The sequence below is a fragment of the Rhincodon typus genome, chromosome 34, assembly GCF_021869965.1.
Source record: "Rhincodon typus isolate 14 chromosome 34, sRhiTyp1.1, whole genome shotgun sequence".
Taxonomy (NCBI): domain Eukaryota; kingdom Metazoa; phylum Chordata; class Chondrichthyes; order Orectolobiformes; family Rhincodontidae; genus Rhincodon; species Rhincodon typus.
This window is the reverse complement of record NC_063365.1, coordinates 6,090,418-6,108,052: the sequence shown is the minus strand read 5'-3', so window position 1 is coordinate 6,108,052 and position 17,635 is coordinate 6,090,418. Positions and strand designations below refer to the sequence as shown.

Genomic DNA, 17,635 nt, shown 5'->3' with positions numbered 1-17,635 from the left:
GAGCATCTCATATTTCGCCGTGGGAGCCTACAGCCCAGTGGTCTCAATGTGGATTTTACCAGTTGCAAAATCTCCCCACCCCCAGCCTCATCCAATGACCAACCCTCCCTCTCATCTCCGCCTCCTTGACCTGACACAACCTGTCCATCTTCTCTGCCACCTATCCGCTCCTCCCACCTCACTGACTAATCCCCACCACTCCCTACCTGCACTCACCTATCACCATCCCACCTACCTTCCCCAGCCCCACCCCACCTCTCTATTTATTTCTGAGTTCCCTTACCAACCCCTCATTTCTGAAGAAGGGTCCCCACCCGAAACATCAACTTTCCTGCTCCTCTGATGCTGCCTGGCCTGCAGTATTGCTCCAGCTCCACACACCGTTATATCTTAGCTTAGACTAGGTTTTTTAAACTAATGATCCCTGTTAGCCTTATGCAATGTTGCTAAAAGATCCTACAAATGTTAGGAACTCGGAGTAATATTTTAATATCATAGATTCATAGAATCCCTACAGTGCAGGCCAATTGACTCTGCACCAACCTCAGCATCCCAACCAGACCCACCCTATCCAGTATGATGGTACTGTGCCTTTACTGTGCTGTTTCTCTTGCAAGAAGTTGTTGTGACAGTGGTACTACAACGTCTGCTTCAAAAGCAGTTGGTAAACAACTTCTGAGCTCCTTGAGTCATAGAGATGTACAGCACAGAAACAAAATCTTTGGTCCAACTTGTCCATGCCGACCCAGTATCCTGGATAAATCTAGTCCCATTTGCCAGCATTTGGCCATATCCCTCTAAACCCTTCCTATTCATTATCAATCCAGATGCCTTTTAAATGTTGTATCTTCTTCTTCTTAGCATCCCTACAGTGTGGAAACAGGCCCTTCAGCCCAACAAGTCCAATTGTACCAACCTCCACCACTTCCTCTGGCAGCGCATTCCATACACACACCACCCTCTGCGTGAAAAAGCTGCCCCATAGGACCCTTTTAAATCTTTCCCCTCTCACCTTAAATCTATGCTCTCTAGTTTTGGACTCCCCCACCTTGGGGAAAAGACCTTGTCTATTTACCATATCCATGCCCCTCATGATTTTATAAACCTCTATAAGGTCACCCCTCAGCCTCCAGCACTGCAGTGAAAAGAGCCCCAGCCTATTCAGCAACATCCTTCTAAATCTTTTGAGCCCTTTCAAGTTTCACAATATCCTTCCTATAGCAGCAAGGCCAGAATTGCACAGTGTTCCAAACATGGCCTAACTAATGTCTTGTACAGCTGCAACATGACCTCCCAACTCCTATACTCAATACACTGACCAATAAAGGCAAGCATACCAAACGTCTCCTTCACTATCCTATCTACCTGCGACTCCACTTTTAAGGAAATATGAACGAGCTCTCCAAGGTCACCTTGTTCAGCAACACTCCCCACAACCTTACCATTAAGTGTATAAGTCCTGCATTGATTTGCCTTTCCAAAATGCAGCACCTCACGCTTCTCGAAATTAAATTCCATCTGCCACACCTCAGCCCATTGGCCCATCAAGATCCTGTTGTATTCAGAGATAACCTCCTTTGCTGCCCGCTACACCTCCAATTTTTGTGTCATTTGCAAATTTACTAATCATACCTCCTATGTTCACATCCAAGTCACTGATATAAATGACAAAAAGCAGTGGACCCAGCACCGATCCTTGTAGCACACTGCTGGTCACAGGCCTCCAATCTGATAAGTAACCCTCCACCACCATCCTCTGTCTTCTACCGTCCAGCCAGTTCTGTATCCAAATGGCTAGTTCCCCCGTGTACCAAGTGACCTAACCTTGCTAACAAGTCTACCATGAGGAACCTTGTTGAAAGCCTTATTAACGTCCATAAGGATTGCGTCCACCACTCTGCCCTCATCAATCCTCTTTGTTACTTCTTCAAAAAACTCGATCAACTTAATGAGACTCGATTTCCCATGCACAAAGCCATGTTAACCATCCCTAAACAGCCCTTGCCGTTCCAAATACATGTAAATTCTGTCTCTCAGGGTTCCCTCCAACAACTTACCGACCACCGATGTCAGGCTCACTGGTCTATAGTTCCCTGGCTTTTCCTTACCATCTTCCTAAATAGTGGCACCAGGTTAGCTAAATTCCAGTCTTCCGGCACCTCACCTGTGGCCATCAATGATACAAATATCTCAGCAAGGGGTCCTGTAATCACTTCCCTAGCTCCCCAGAGTGCTAGGGTACACCTGATCAGGTTCCGGAGATTTAGCCACTTTTATGTATTTTAAGACGTCCAGCACCTCCTCATCCATACTATGGACATCTTCTAAGATGTCGCTATCTACTTCTCCACATTCTATATCTTCCATATTCTTCTCCAATGTAAATACTGACGCAAATTACTCATTTAGTATCTCCCCCATCTCCTGCAGTTCCACACGTAGGTGGTCTTGCTGTTCTTTAAGGAGCCCTATTCTCTCCCCAGTTACCCTTTTTGCCTTAATGTATTTGTAGAATCCCTTTGGATTCTCCTTAACCCTATTTGCCAAAGCTATCTCATGTCCCATTTTTGCCCTTGTGATTTTCCTCTTAAATATACTCCTACTGGCTTTACACTCTTCTTTGGATTCACTTGATCTCTGCGGTCTGTACCTGACACATGCTTCTTTCTTATTCTTGACCAAAACCTTGATTTCTCTAATCATCCTCTAATTCCCTACACCCACCAGCACTGCCTTCACCCTAACAGGAACATACTGTCCCTGGACTCTTGTTATCTCATTTTTAAAGGCCTCCCATTTTCCGGCAATCCCTTTACCTGCAAACATCTACCCCCCAATCAACTTTTGAAAGTCCTTGCCTAATGCTGTCAAAATTGGCCTTTCTCCAATTTAGAACTTTAACTTTTAGATCCGGTCTATCCTTTTTCAACACTTTTTTAAAACTAATAAAATTATGGTCGCTGGCCCCAAGGTGCTCTCCCACTGACACCTCAGTCACCTGCCCTCCTTACTTACCAAGAGTCGGTCAAGTTCTGCAACTTCTCTAGTAGGTACATCCACATACTGAATCAGAAAATGTTCTTGTAACACTTAAATTCATTTTCATCCAAGCCCTTAACACTATGGCAATCCCAGTCTATGTCTTGAAAGTTAAAATTCCCTACCATAACCACCCTATTATTCTTACAGATTACTGAGATCTCCTTACAAGTTTGTTTCTCAATTTCCTGCTGACTGTCGGGGGGGTCTATAATACAATCCCAATAAGGTGATCATCCTTTCTTACTACTCAGTTCCACCCAAATAACTTGCATGGATTTACTGCCAGGAATATCCTCCCTAAGTATAGCCATAATGTTATCCCTAATCAAAAACAACACTCCTCGTCCTCTCTTGCCGTTCCCCCCGCCTTTCTATCTTTCCTAAGCATCTATACCCTGGAACATTAAGCCGCCAGTCCTGTCCATCCCTCAACCACCTCTCTGTAATTGCTGTGAAATGCCAGTCCCATGTCCCCAACCATGCCCTGAGTTCACCAGGCCTTACCTGTTAGGCCTCTTGCATTGATATAAACACAGTTTAATTTATCACTCCTACCCCGTTTTCTGCTTTATTCCTCCCCACCCTGACCATTAGACTTGCTCCTTTTCCCACCAGTGCCAGTCTCAGACTGATCTCATTCCTCACTATCTCCCTGGGTACCCGCTGCTCCCGAACAGCTCTAGCAAATTTCTCTGCCAGTATATTAGTCCCCATCCAATTCAGGTGCAATCTGTCCTTCTTATACAGGTCAATTCTACCTCAGAAGAGACTTCAAAAGAAGCATAAGTGAGTGGGGTCGGGCTTTCACAGACCCAGGATTTTAGTTTTGATTTCAGCTGGTGTTTGGAGCTGGCTGTTAGATACAGCTCTCTCCCTTGGCTGCAGCAAAAAGCTTGGGTTCTTCTCTGCTGCTAGATTGCTTCTTTCAGTGTTCCTTTCTCCTGGATTGGAGAAGAGATAGCACGCGAGGAAAATCTGTTTTACTCAATTTGCCTTTGCCGAGGGTGTGCTTATGGGATATTTGAACAGTTGATACTGAGTAGTTAAATAGTATATAATATTGTTAAGTATTGCAATAGAGTTAAAGTTATGCCAATTCTTCTTTTTTTGGTTTGCCTTTTGACCGTTGCAAGAATAAAGTGTGCTTTTCTTAAAGCCTAATGATTGTACCAATCAAATCACACCTGAAACCTAGTTCCTTACACTTGCCTTTAAATAAAAGAGTCTAGGCTATCTCCTTGATAGATTTTGGGGGGGGGTTTGGTCTGGTTCATAACACCCCGTAAACCTGCATCCACAATGGCTAATCCACCTAGCTTGCAGATCCCTGGACACCACAGCACAATTTAGCATGGCCAATCCATTAGTGGGCACTAGTGGGAAGGATTTACCTCTCCCTACTCTGTCCAGCTGCCATGATTTTGAATACCTCTATTATTCTTCTTCTTAACCTTCCCCTTTCCGGGGAGGACACAGGTTGCAAACGCGTTCCTTTCTTGAGTCCATTCACAAGTTGAATTGTACACAAGTCGGAATACAATGCAGGACAATGTAAAACAACTGTTTGTAAGTACAAGAAATGTTCATATGCCAGGTCTTTGAAATTATAACCATGGGTGGGATTGTGTTCGTAAGTATCAGGCATTTGGAAGTCAGATATTTGTAAACTGGAGGCCCCTTGTATTCCCAACTTGTAGAAACTATGTAACTGAAGTTCCCCGTCATTGAAATATGTCAAGACATTACTTTTAGCCAAACTTTCACAAAGGGAAATAATACCCTTTACCTCGTAGAACAATGTAGATGATCATTCAGAATTTGCTTAAGTGAAATTGCTTGCAAAAGGAAATGTAATCTCAATACCTGGAAGGGATTAAAATCCAGTCCTCGAACAGGACCTGCATGCTTCTCACTCTGGCCAATGATAGGATCATTTCCCAATGCAAGAATCTGCTCCGCACTGTAAAGGGTGATGGTTCCTGTATCTCCTCCTGCTGCTATGACTCCATTAGAGCTTGTGCCATGGTTGCTCCAGATCAGCTTGTGAAATCTGTAACAGGTACCACACATGATTTACTTCTCTTTCCCAAAAGGAAAACCAAAAATTCAATGATTAAACAACTTTTGCCCTCCATCCTCGTTACTCCACCCTGGCCACATACCATTTCCAAAATATGGATTCACTTAGGAGACTGGTCAATATAGTTATGTTATATTGTTCCAAGTGAGCACTAAACAACGATGCAGTTGACAGCTCTTCAAATTTTCCTTCCTTTTCTCCTTTTAAGGGAGATGCAAGTAACTTCTTTTAGACAAGAGGTCATTAGCTCTCTAGGTTGAATAAGGACCTACATTTCCACACAATATAAGAAAAAAAATGTAACAATATACCCTAAATAGGAATGTTCACACATACATTTTACCGGTAATAAATACAAGTTATCCCATGAATCCTAACTTCAGTTGCTTATATAAATGTTCAGACAATTACAAAATAAGCTGTCAGCCTTTCATTTTACCATGTGTTTAGGCACATGCATCAAGCACTCACCTACTGGTAGCAGGTAAGCTGCCTCGCAATTTTGCATCCAGTGAAGGATCTGAAAAATCTAGCTCATAGATCTCCAATGCTGCACTTGTGCTGAAAGTAGCATCCAACTGTTGAGCTGAAGTACCTGCAGTGCAAAATAAAGAAGATGCAACCTATGCTTCAATAATAATTTACATGTTTATGTAATCATCCACTAACATTACTGTACTAACGACACAGGGCAGTTTAATAAATGGCATGAGACTTGTAACGGTTGATATTGAGAGCTAGATTCCTCGATCAGCAGAAACAAAAGCGGTGAGGACAGCCTTAGGATAAGAGGCCAATTATTTAAGACTGAGATGAGAAGAAGTTACTTCACTCAAGCATTTATGGAATTCTCTTCCCTGAAGGGTTGTGGATGCTCCACCATAGAATACCTTTAAGGATGAGATAAATAGATCAATGGTGTGTCGGGGAATCAAGGGATATGTGGAGGAGGCTGGAAGGTGGATTCTAAGCCCAAGTTTGACGATGAGCAATTTGAACAGCAGAGAAGGTTTGTTGGGCCAAATTGTCTACTCTGCTCCTATATTTTGTGTCTTTTACATCACTAGGGGACTTTCAACATTGGGCTGAAAAGCGATTTAAAACTAAGTCATCTGGCATTATACAATGCACAAAATCCTTCCATACCTAAAGGGTGTATTCAATTCAGCTCAGTATATAAGGGTAAACTTCAGTTCTGGTTGTATGAACCCAGCACAAAGCAGGTTTAGACTGGGTCCAGGTTCAATTTCCAATGATTGGAGTGGCACTGAACGGTCCACAACTTGTCACCTTAAGGGAGGAAAAGGCTATAAAAGGAATTGGTAACATAACACTCATACAACAGTGGTTATCCATCTGATATTGATGCTGAGGCACATTGCTGGGGAAAACAGAACTTCACACTGTGTCTGGAACAACTGATATTAATGAAGAGTAATCAGTTGGAAAGGGGACCCATTTTCTCACGCATAATCTCACTTTCTCCTAATTATGTACTTCAAAAATTATCTTGGAAATTCATATAAAGTATAAATAAAGCAAGTGTTGTTTCTTAAAGCATTATTCCATACAAAGACATTAAGCATACATTTCACTTCAATAACCATAATAATTATTGATGATTAATACTCATACCAAAGTAGAAACAGTTTATTAGAATATCACAGTTTAGATGAATTGTCTGAAGTTACCTGTAGCCAAATAGAGTGGATGGTGAGAAGCAGGACTCCAGGACTGAATGGCCGTCCTCTCAATCTCCTTGAGCTTCATGTTTTCTTATTGACCCTATGAACAAATCATAGCGATCATTAAAAACTGTCTGATGAGAAACGGCACACAATGTTCCGATGAAGAGTCAGCGATTCCAAGCATTAAGTGTTTCTCTCACCATGATGCTGCAAGTACCAGCCTCTCCCACATTTATTTCAGATTTTTGACATCTCCAGTATTTTGCTTCAGCTACTTATGGAAGATTTTATGAACTGGAAAATCCAGTATAGTTTCAGAACTAGCCTTTCATTATAAAGAGGTGTTATATAAAATATGAACTTAAAATGTCATTAGCTGGGTGCATGCATTTAAATGTAGATCATCAACTGAATATATTGAAAGTTTTTTTTAAAAAGAATACTTTTCAAAGCAAAAGGACACTGGTATTACAGCTAAAATGTTGCATTTGAGGTTAGCACAATCTGCTTGGCAGTGACATCAAGGGTGAGGTCAGATGAAAAACATACTGGATTTGAACGAAGAATATAGAGGGAAACTGCCAAGGGGCAAACGTCTTGCTCCCTCGATCTCTCAGAAATTTTTCCTCAAATGCTATGAGTTGAAAACTCACCATAAGACTTTACTGTTGCAACCATTAAGGGAGAAATCTGAATCAACCCCACTCGGTGGAGAAGATAAAATTATTATACAAGACTGTTCCAATGAGAAACCCTACATCTAGCAGCTATTAAACATTTAAAGATTTCTGCAACTTTGCTGGAGTGTATGAAATAAAACTTTGTTTTTAATCTAGGTAATTGGCTGACTTATCTTAGACCAACTTCTACTCAGCAGTGTAATTATTAATTAATTTGGCAATGTCGCCTCCCTTTCAAATTCAAACTCTGTTGTCACCAGCTCAAGACTGGAGTTGAGAAAGGGGTCAGTTCACCCCTCTTAACTTGGTCACAATAATTTCATTTCAATGTAAAGACATGTCTAGAGAAATTAAGTTTGGAGAGTGAGTTCCTGAAAGTTAAACACTCATCAGCTTTCAAGAGTCAAGTGAGATATCTGTATATTCAAGAGTGAACAAGGGAATACCATTTAGGAGAGAAAAATCTTTATAAACAAGCTAAAAAAGACACTTATTGAGAGATCACAATTTGAATACAAGGACATGTTTAAAAAATACAAGTCTCTTCAGTGCCTTTAATGTACAGGTTGCATTGTTATCAGATTTGGCAATCTCTACAGAGACACAGTAAGCAGAGGACAACCTGGCAACCACTTGCTTTGCTGAACTTCACTCATACAGAATACCAACTGAAACTTTTCCAATGACAGAACAACTTGGACTCTCTGGTGTTTATGCTCCTAACTCTCAAACCCAGTTTCAGTGCTCTGGTGAACAGGATTTTGTAGAAGCACCCATTCGTCACCACGTATTTTGTTGCACACTATGGGGAAAAATGCACACTTATGTCAATATACCGATGTTGCAGCATTAACACTCCTGTGATATTCTCAACTGACTGCAATAAATTTCTCCCACCACTGCTACAAGCTCAGCAACTATTACTATTTCACCAGAAGAGTAAAGTAGTTCAAAGTGCACCCTGCAGATTCTAATTCAAGTTCAAAAGAACAAATTTTATTTTGCTAATCAAACAGTTCAGAAATGTCATTACACATCTCTGGAGCAGATGTTTCTTGAACTCAGGCCTCCTGGTCCAGGGGTAGGTACACTACCACAATGCCACAAGTGGGCCTAGAAGAACAAATTCTATAACCATCATACTGATTGCTTTTACAAAGCTTTAGCATTGTAATATATCAACTATTACATTTTTCCGCAATTTGAACTTATACACACAAGAACAGCAATAAATTAGTTCAGCTACCTTTTGGCTTCGCGAAGTGTAGTCAAGGGTGGTTAAGTGTGGTGGAGGGAGCAATCAGAAGATTGGCCAGCAAGATATCCTGAAAACAAATCTCAAAAGGAAGTTTCAGGGAGGTTTTGATGCTGCTGGGGGGAAAGTGTTTATGGAAAAGTGGTTGCAAGTTCCATTTGCTCATGTCTTTGTATCTTAAATGGTCACCGCCTTCATGTAAACACTTTGTCTGCAGAAAAGATGCAGAAAGCCACTTTTCCCGAAGTTGGTTATGTTCCAGCTCTTGAGCACATACATAAGCATCCACTACTTGTGCAGTACTTAAATTCATGAGGTGACACAGGAAGCCATTGTTCATTCCAAAAAGTGAGCTAAAATATGTTCATTTACTGCTTTATAAATGTCAATAAATAGGCTGCAAAGTTTCACAGGGACACTTAATTTGATATTGATCACTGTTTTATGGGTATGCAATCAGGTAACTAAAAAGAACAGAGAGGACAGAGACTAAGTGGCTCAATGGAAACTGCAACAAACTTGTGGCCTGGAGCAAGCCTTCCTTTTTCAACTGAGAGGATACTGTTAACAAGATCAGAAATAACCAAAAGATGCAATTTGGAGTTCCTCAAGGGATTACTGAGAGAATACTGGTACAGTTGTATCTTTGAGCAAGCCCATCATTTTAAAAGAATCAGTGGCCCAATAAGATAGACAAACAAATAGACGATGCCATGCTGACTTCAACGATAAATCTTCACAGCTGAAGTCAATTCCATTCCAATACAAATTATCTCACTACTTATGGCATAAGGGATGAAGAGGTACCAGTGGGCTGAGTCACCTTGCTGGTACTGCGATGTTGTAGGCGAACACAAGTAATTCTCTCCATTATCAGGCTGCTGATCAAAGCTAGCCTATAGAAATGCTGAAAGTAGCAGTTCTTTAGTGGGAAGGTAACACAAGTACTTCTTCCATAAACAGAACTGTACTCTTTACCAACTGAGACAAAAACATTGTGACATCCCCTATAATTTTGCCTCCAATATTGTATCTTTAATGACATTCTAGATGTCAAATATTGAAAAACACTTCTTGAAAACTAAATAAAGTAGTACTGAGTTACAAAAAGCAACATAACATTATAATTTGCATGGTACAACATTCTCAGCCTAGCAGGATGCGACATGAAATCATTTAACTATGTGCAACACAATAGGAGATTCACATTATCTCACTTTTATCAACATTTCAGCAAAAAACAGAATAGGGACAGGCCATTTAGTCCAACTGAACAAGTCTTCACAGTCAAATAACAAATCCTCTATTCCCTTCCACAAGTACTAATTTGACATCCCCTTAAATACAACTATCCTCTTCACCTCAAATACTCCATGTGGTAGTGAGTTCGTCATTTTAACTTATTCCTGATGACGTCCAATGCTGCATTGAAACGTCTGTTACTTTATACTCTTGAATGTGTGAGACAATTAAATTTCCAGAGAAATGCAATATCACACAGCCATAATATTTGAAGGCTCTTAAAATGTTCTTCAAATTAACAGATTGTACAGGGTTTTGGTGAGACCACACCTGGAGTGCTACATGTAGGTTTGGTCTTCTGGTTGGGAATCTGGATGATGAATCTAGAACAATGATATGGTCTCAGAATAAGGCACTAATCATTTCCATGGGAACTCAGAAATTGGAATAGAAAGGAATGAAGAGGTACCAGTGGGCTGAGTCACCCCTTGCTGGTACTGCGATGTTGTAGGTGAACACAAGTAATTCTCTCCATTATCAGGCTGCTGATCAAAGCTAGCCTATCGGAAATGGCCCATTGAACCTCACATCTGCCATTCAACTAGATGATCTTGGTACCATTTCCTGCACTTTTCCCATATCCCTTGATGTCTTTAATATCTAGAAATTTATCAGTCTCTGTCTTAAACATAGTAATTGGTTGAGCATCCACAGCTTCCTTGGGTAGAGAATTCCAAAGACATGGTGGCTCAGTGGTTAGCACAGCTGCCTCACAGCGCCAGGGGCCCAGGTTCGATTTTACCCTCGGGTGACTGTCTGTGTGGAGTCTGCACATTCTCCCCGTGTCTGCGTGGGTTTCCTCTGGGTGCTCCGGTTTCCTCCCACAATCCAAAGATGTGCAGGCTAGGTGGATTGGCCATGCTAAATTGCCCATAGTGTTCAGGGATGGGTCTGGGTGGAATACCCCGAGGGTCGGTGTGGACTTGTTGGGCCGAAGGGCCTGTTTCCGTACTGTAGGGATTCTATATATATTCTATATATTCACTCACCCTCACTGAAAAAATCTTTGGCTCAGTCCTAAATGGCTTACGTCTTAGTCTGACACTATGTTCTCTGGTTTTACAGCCCCAGCCAGGGGAAACATCCTTCTTATATCTACCCTGTTGAACCCTGCAAGAAATGTTTGTATGATTCTATTAGATCATCTCTTGTGCTAAATTTCAAAGAATTCAGACCAGTCTCCTCAATCTCTTCTCATAGGGCCATCCCGTCATCCCATAAACCAGTCTGATGATCTTTCAATGAACTCCCTCGATGGGAGGCATATTCTTCCTTAGGACTGAGGTGAGGAGAAATTTGTCCAAGGGTTGTAAAATCTTCAGAATTGTCTATCCAGAGGGTTGTGGACATACTTGGGTTCAGATACACAGATTTTTGGTTTTTCAGGAATGACTAGTTCTCTCAAGTGATGCAGCATGAAAGCCAGAAAGTGTTAAGGCTAATGATCAGCCATTGCTGTAATCATTGGTGCAGAAGGGGCTTGAGAGGCTGTCCAGTCTATCTTTGCTCATATTAGACAAGACAAAGTTCTTCTATCTACCTTGAACAGCAATCTGCCTTTGAAGCTCAAATGTTTACTCATCAACACACACGTACAATTTCAGCAGAATGTATTATTTAACTAAACAACCTACTACTCCTACCCTTATACAACAGGACACCTTCTGATTGACTATTTACTAGCAGTTTTAAAACCTTTTATGTGATAACATTCCTACTCATCATGGGTTTTCAAATACCTTGGATACCATTTTTGTAAAACATAGTCTATCTCACACTTCAACATTACAGCCTCAAACTTTGAATTTATTCATTAGGTACAAATGTTTAGGTAACAAAATAATTGGAGAAAAACAGAAAGCTAAACATTTTGCGTAAACCTCTGAATCAATTATGAATACAACAACTTCACTGAAATGAGGAAAGCATAACCATAAGAGAAAGTTGTAAGTTTCAAATTATTTTAAAACCTTTTAAGCTGTTTTTCTCCACGATAATTGAAATTTTTGATGTTCAAAATGAGGATGACAAGCTTTCTGTCATCACACTGATAGGAAAACAGCATCTTTGCCCTTTAAAATGAGGAAATGTAGGCCACAAAATGTAGCACCAGGGGCCACAGTCCCAGAATAACAGCAGGTCATTTACGAAAGAGATGAGTTGGAATGTCATCACTCAGAAGATTACGAATCTTTGGAATTCTTTCCAGATGGCTGTGGAGGCTCAGTGAGTATATTCAAGACAGAGATCAATGATTTATAGGTGTTGAAGATATCAAGGAGGTAGTTCAGGAAAATGGCATTGAGGTAGATCAGCCATGACCATATTAAATGGCAGAGCAGGCTCAAGGGGCCAACCTGCTTCCATTCTCTGTGCATGGGAAATGAAAGGGATATGGAGGAACTAAAATTGTGATCAAGGAGGAGGGTTATGAGGAAGTTTTGAGGCAAGTTATAACAAAAGGTGAACAGAGCAGGCTTGTAGAAAGCAAAAGCATTGCCACTAAAAAGGCAGTTATGAATGATGAATAGAAGGGATGTTCCCTATTAATTAACCACATGTGGTTTCTTTGGAATCCAGATGTGGATAACAATTACATTTGTAATTTGTAAAATAAAAATTAAGTACTTTAATAAACACCATGGTCAGGCATCTGATCAAGATACTCATTTACATGTCATGGGCATGTGAATTTTATCCATTTTAAAACATTAAGGTGAAAGGCAGAGACAAAAATTTTTGCTGACCATGGTGCATGCTTTACTTTCATGGCGATTGGCCATTTGCTGGAATGGTGTATAATGGGTGAAAGCTTCAGATTTTGGTTGTGTGGGTACTCAATTAAATTGGATAGAGTGAGTAGCTATTATTGATAGGAGCAACAACTAGCAGCTAACTAGGAGAATGCAAGCTAAATCAACGATGAATTGATCCAGAATAACACGTACTGTCATCCACCCTCTGATATGATTGAAGAAGAGAGGTTGGCACACCATAGTGTGCAAGGCAAAACTGAGTAATTATTCTGAGGTCCAAGTAAGCTCCTAAGACAAAAACCTAGGCCCTGCCTAAGATATATGTGCAATTAACTTATACCAGATTCCCAACCTCTGGTAAAAGAGACAGGTTGCAATGTACATAATAATGTTAGAAGATGTCTGATAAATAAATAAAAACACATCCACCTGTAATGTGTAAGGCAATTTCTATCTAAATTAGTGCACATGGCTAGAACAGTGTCACCATTGCCACACCTGTGACTAGTCAACGAACTCTGCTGGCCAAGATTGTTAAAGTGCAGAAGTACAAGGCTAAAGTTATTAAAATACATTGGGAAAAAGCCATCCAGATATTTGAAAACCCCGAATTTTGAGATGGACACACTGAAGCATATCGGCAATGAGAGTGCAGGACTCCAGTTTGAGTTTTAAGTAAGGTTGACGTGGGGAGGATGGGTAGAAGGGCACTGGAGGAGCTAAGAGCTTAAGGATGGGGCAAAAGATCTGACAGCAGCAGAAGACATGTTACAGAAGCGCCTACATAGCAGAGATGAATAAAACCAGTTTTAGTTAGGAGTGGGAAGTGGAGAAACCAGTTTTAATTAGGGTGGGGAGAAAACTGTACATGAAAGTTAATGTGACACAGGTCCTGCAAGGGACATTGATGAACATTTTTATTTTTATAAATAAATACAATATATGTAGATATTTAACTACGATGAAGTCCAAAAAATGCATGAGAGAGAAAGCCATTTCTTGCTACTAAACACCTTCCTGGTCTGGAGTTAATCTTGCCACACTCTTCAATCATAATCTTAACCACCGCCTGTCTCCACCATTCTAATAAAATCAGTAAAACGTCCAGCTGACCATGGCATTATTCTGCATGTGGGGCTGACCAAGAAAAATCAGCTAAATAATTGGTACTTAACAACTTAATACTAATTTGCAAAGTTGAGTTGTGTTGTATTTGAAGGGTTTAAGACATCTGGCTAATTTTGCCATTCGCACAAGAGAAAATTAAACAGAGGTGCCCACGTTTGCTGGTTCCAAGCTGGATGCTTACAAAGAACATGGAGCAAAAATACCAGGATCCTGACATGCCTTTTAAAGTTCTTTAGATAAAATTGAGCACCGCTGCAAAAATGAACCAACCTGGCAATAGCAAAGAACATCCAAACAATGCACAAATTTTACAATCACCCCACATTTAAGCCAACCCAACTGATACACTAAATGTACTATTACATAATGAACAACTAAAGGTATTTTCTGATAACTTTGTAAAGATGTCAACTACAGTATAGAATTGCTCCATAACACTTGAATATCCCTGGAAGCAGCAGATTATCCTGGAAATTTGCCAACATTAATTTAAAAAAAACACATGTACATGAAACATAGTAGGTATATTTAAAATAAAAATCAGTCTTGAGTTTCAGTCTAACCAGCACAATCTAACACAGTCCCATCAAGGAACAACTAAAATATCACCTCCACAGAACGAGGATCTAGGAGGTTGCCAGAAGCATTTTTACAACTGTAATGGGGAAACTTTTTTCACAGCACCAAAGAAAAAAATGCATTTATACTGCACCTTTCACAACCCCAAACACTTCAGAGCAATTTCCAACCTGTGAGGTACTTTAAGGTTCAGTCACTCATGAGATGAGAAAACATGTCAACAAATTTGCACACAGAAAGGGCCACAGCAATGTAATAATGACAGTGAATCTGTTTTGGTAATGATAATTGAAGGGAACAAATTGGTCAGCACCCCAGGGAAAATTCCCGTGCCCTTTCTCCAATAGTGCCATCGAGAGGTTTTACCTCAGATCTTCCCAAATTATTTTTCAACATGACCCCTTTTTAACACTTGGAAATTAACGTGATGCCAGATGACACTAAAAAAAGTAGCATATTAACACACAGAATATAATTAAAGTTTACATTTTATAGATCAACAATTAACATGACATGCTGCATGAGAATGCAGATTTAAATTATTTTGTAAAAATGTTGGTTTAATCCACTGATATTTCTGCTAGTGACAGAAGGTTTTCTGAGAACCCTCTCCACTCTCCAACACACACTGTAATCAGCCCTTCTCTCTCCCCATATCCAGCACCACACATACCATCAAACCCTCTTCCCTTCCGAACCCACACAATCAAGCCCACTTTTCTCCCCCAACCAAAGACAGTGTGATCAGCCCCTCGTGTCCCCTGCAAACACTAATAAGTAAGCTGATGGCAGCCAGCGCAAGCCTGAGTGGAGCAGCAGTCCTGCATGTGACATTAAGCAGCGTTGAGGAAGGCAAAAACAGTGACTGGGCTGCCAAGGTCAGATTCAATTAAAAAAAACATTCAACAAGGGGAGGATAAAGTGCAGCTAAACAGAATCAATGACTCAGGTGCTAAGCTTGCTGCACACAGTGTTAGCACTGGGCTCATGACACCATTCATTGTCTCCACAACACCACCTCACCACCCATACCAGCCCCATCCCATTTTGGAACTGCTGTTTTACATCTGTTTGAAAGCACAGATGCACGTTGGGCCTCAGGTTAATATCTCAGCTGAAAGATAGCACCTCTAAACACAACACACTCTTAGCATTGCACTGGAATAGCAGCAAGACTTTTGTGTCAAGGGATCAAAAATTAGTCATTAAACATTAGTCAAAAACTAATCAAAACAGATGTTGCAATCATGGAGTGATCAATATACATTGTGCAGAGAACTACTATTCATTTGAAATAATTTTAAGTTGGAAAAAATCAACTTCAGTCATTTGCATTAAGCAATTTAAACAAAATACAAGTTATTGCTTGCTAAAAACAAATCAACCATAATTCAAACAAAGCAATGCTAGATCAAAACTAGAATAGAGACTTTACTTTCTTATGTCAGCTGCCCAAAACACCCTCATGATCCAGTGATGAACAAAATCTTATAAGGGCACTTTGCAAAACAGAAATCCACATCTGAGGCACAACAATGGAGTGCACTTAAATACAGTACAAAACAGCTCAGAGAATGATTGTAACCCAAGCATAGTCTCCAGGAGGGCAGGCTGAAAAACAGGAGATTTAGACTAAAGGAGCATCAGAAAAATCTCTAGCAAGGAAAAGAAGTCACAAGGCACCTCACAGGAAGGTAGGCACAATCGTCAGGGTAAGAGTCAACACAGGGATTGCAGACAAATCCCTGGGGAAAGAGCAGAGACATTGACCCTGGGAAGAGAACACAAATCTCAATAGGTCATTGGGAGCACAGAAAACATCTCAGAAGGGAAAGTGTGTTCACAGATTTGAGCAGGAAACGTAAGGGGGCACAACAAACACATTGTCTGTACAGAGATAGGGTTAGGGTTTTTCTGATGAAGGGTCTAGGCCCGAAACGTCAGCCTCTCTGCTCCTATGATGCTGCTTGACCTGCTGTGTTCATCCAGCCCTGCACCTTGTTGTCTCACATTGTCTGTACAGGTAGTTTAGACCAAATGAACCCTCCGTACATCACCAGGAATGAGCATAACAGTTGGATGTGGACACGTCTCAACGAGGAAGATGAAAGTCTTGAAGAAAACATGACCAATCTGAAACATGAATTGTTTCTCTCCCCAACCTGATAAGTGCTTTCATGCATGTTTTGATTTCACCTCATTCAGGATCCAAAACATTTTACAGCAAATTAAATAGTTCTGAAGCATTCTAATGTTAGAAATATGGCAACAATTTCCACAAAGTTCCACACACATCAACATAACTGACCAAATCATTTGTTCTGCGTAAATGCAAAATATTGTGGATGCCAGAGATCTGAAGTGCAAATTGGTGGAGCAACTCAGTACGTCTGGCAGCATCTGTGGAGAGAGAAACAATGTAAAAGTCATTGGAAGCAAAACATTAAGTTATTTCTCTCCACAAATGCTACTAGACCTGCTGAATTTCTTTAGCATTTCTGTTTTTATTTCACTTGTTTTGGGAACTGGTTGAAGGATATGTGTTGGCCAATCACCAGGATTCCAACTGAGATTGCAAACAAGGACTCAATTTAATGTCTCATTGGAGATTATGGCACCTGCAAGCATACCATATGCCACAGAATTATATGATGTCCCATGCTAGATTGTGTCTGGAGAGAGATTTAAGGGCACAATCTTCTGACTCAGGAATAAGTGCTCTACCATCGGAGTCAAAAAATGACATCTTGAACGAGCCTTATTGGAAAAAGGGGTGGACAGGCAGAGCGCTTAGACAGCTGATGGCACAGTCAACAAGAAAGGCAGGTTGGGGTGGAGAAAGAAATGGAAAGGGGGCCAGGGAGGGGCACAGAAACAAGGGAGATTGGGTGGACAAGGCCACAGGGGGGACCCGATGAAGAAATTGTTGAGCCTTTTAAATCTGAAGCACTGGGTTACTAGGAGCCAAGAGAATCAACAAAAAGAAGGGGTGTTGCTGGTGAGCAGGCCCTGCTGTGGGATAGGTCATAGGCAACAAGTGATCAAGTTAAACCGCAGAATACGAAAGGATGGGGGTGACGGGTCCTGGGCCACGTCGAGTTTTTAAAAGGTGGTTGTGGGTTTCA

The 17,635-nt window shown here is 40.8% G+C and overlaps 1 protein-coding gene across 5 annotated transcripts in view; it reads right to left on the bottom strand.

The window, feature by feature from the left end:
- sec31b (SEC31 homolog B, COPII coat complex component) overlaps positions 1–17,635 on the bottom strand; it is a 93,764-nt gene that overhangs the window by 75,718 nt on the left and 411 nt on the right. For 4 of the 5 annotated variants that reach the window (XM_048616262.1, XM_048616265.1, XM_048616264.1 and 1 more), the window contains exons 2-4: positions 6,814–6,907; positions 5,594–5,717; positions 4,906–5,092 (exon numbers count right to left, since the gene is read on the bottom strand). In XM_048616262.1, the coding sequence (XP_048472219.1) occupies positions 4,906–5,092; positions 5,594–5,717; positions 6,814–6,892 (390 nt within the window). In that variant the 5' untranslated portion in view covers positions 6,893–6,907. Of the gene's footprint in view, positions 1–4,905; positions 5,093–5,593; positions 5,718–6,813; positions 6,908–16,818; positions 16,911–17,635 lie in introns of all 5 variants that reach the window. The other variant, XM_048616263.1, reaches the window with a different exon arrangement.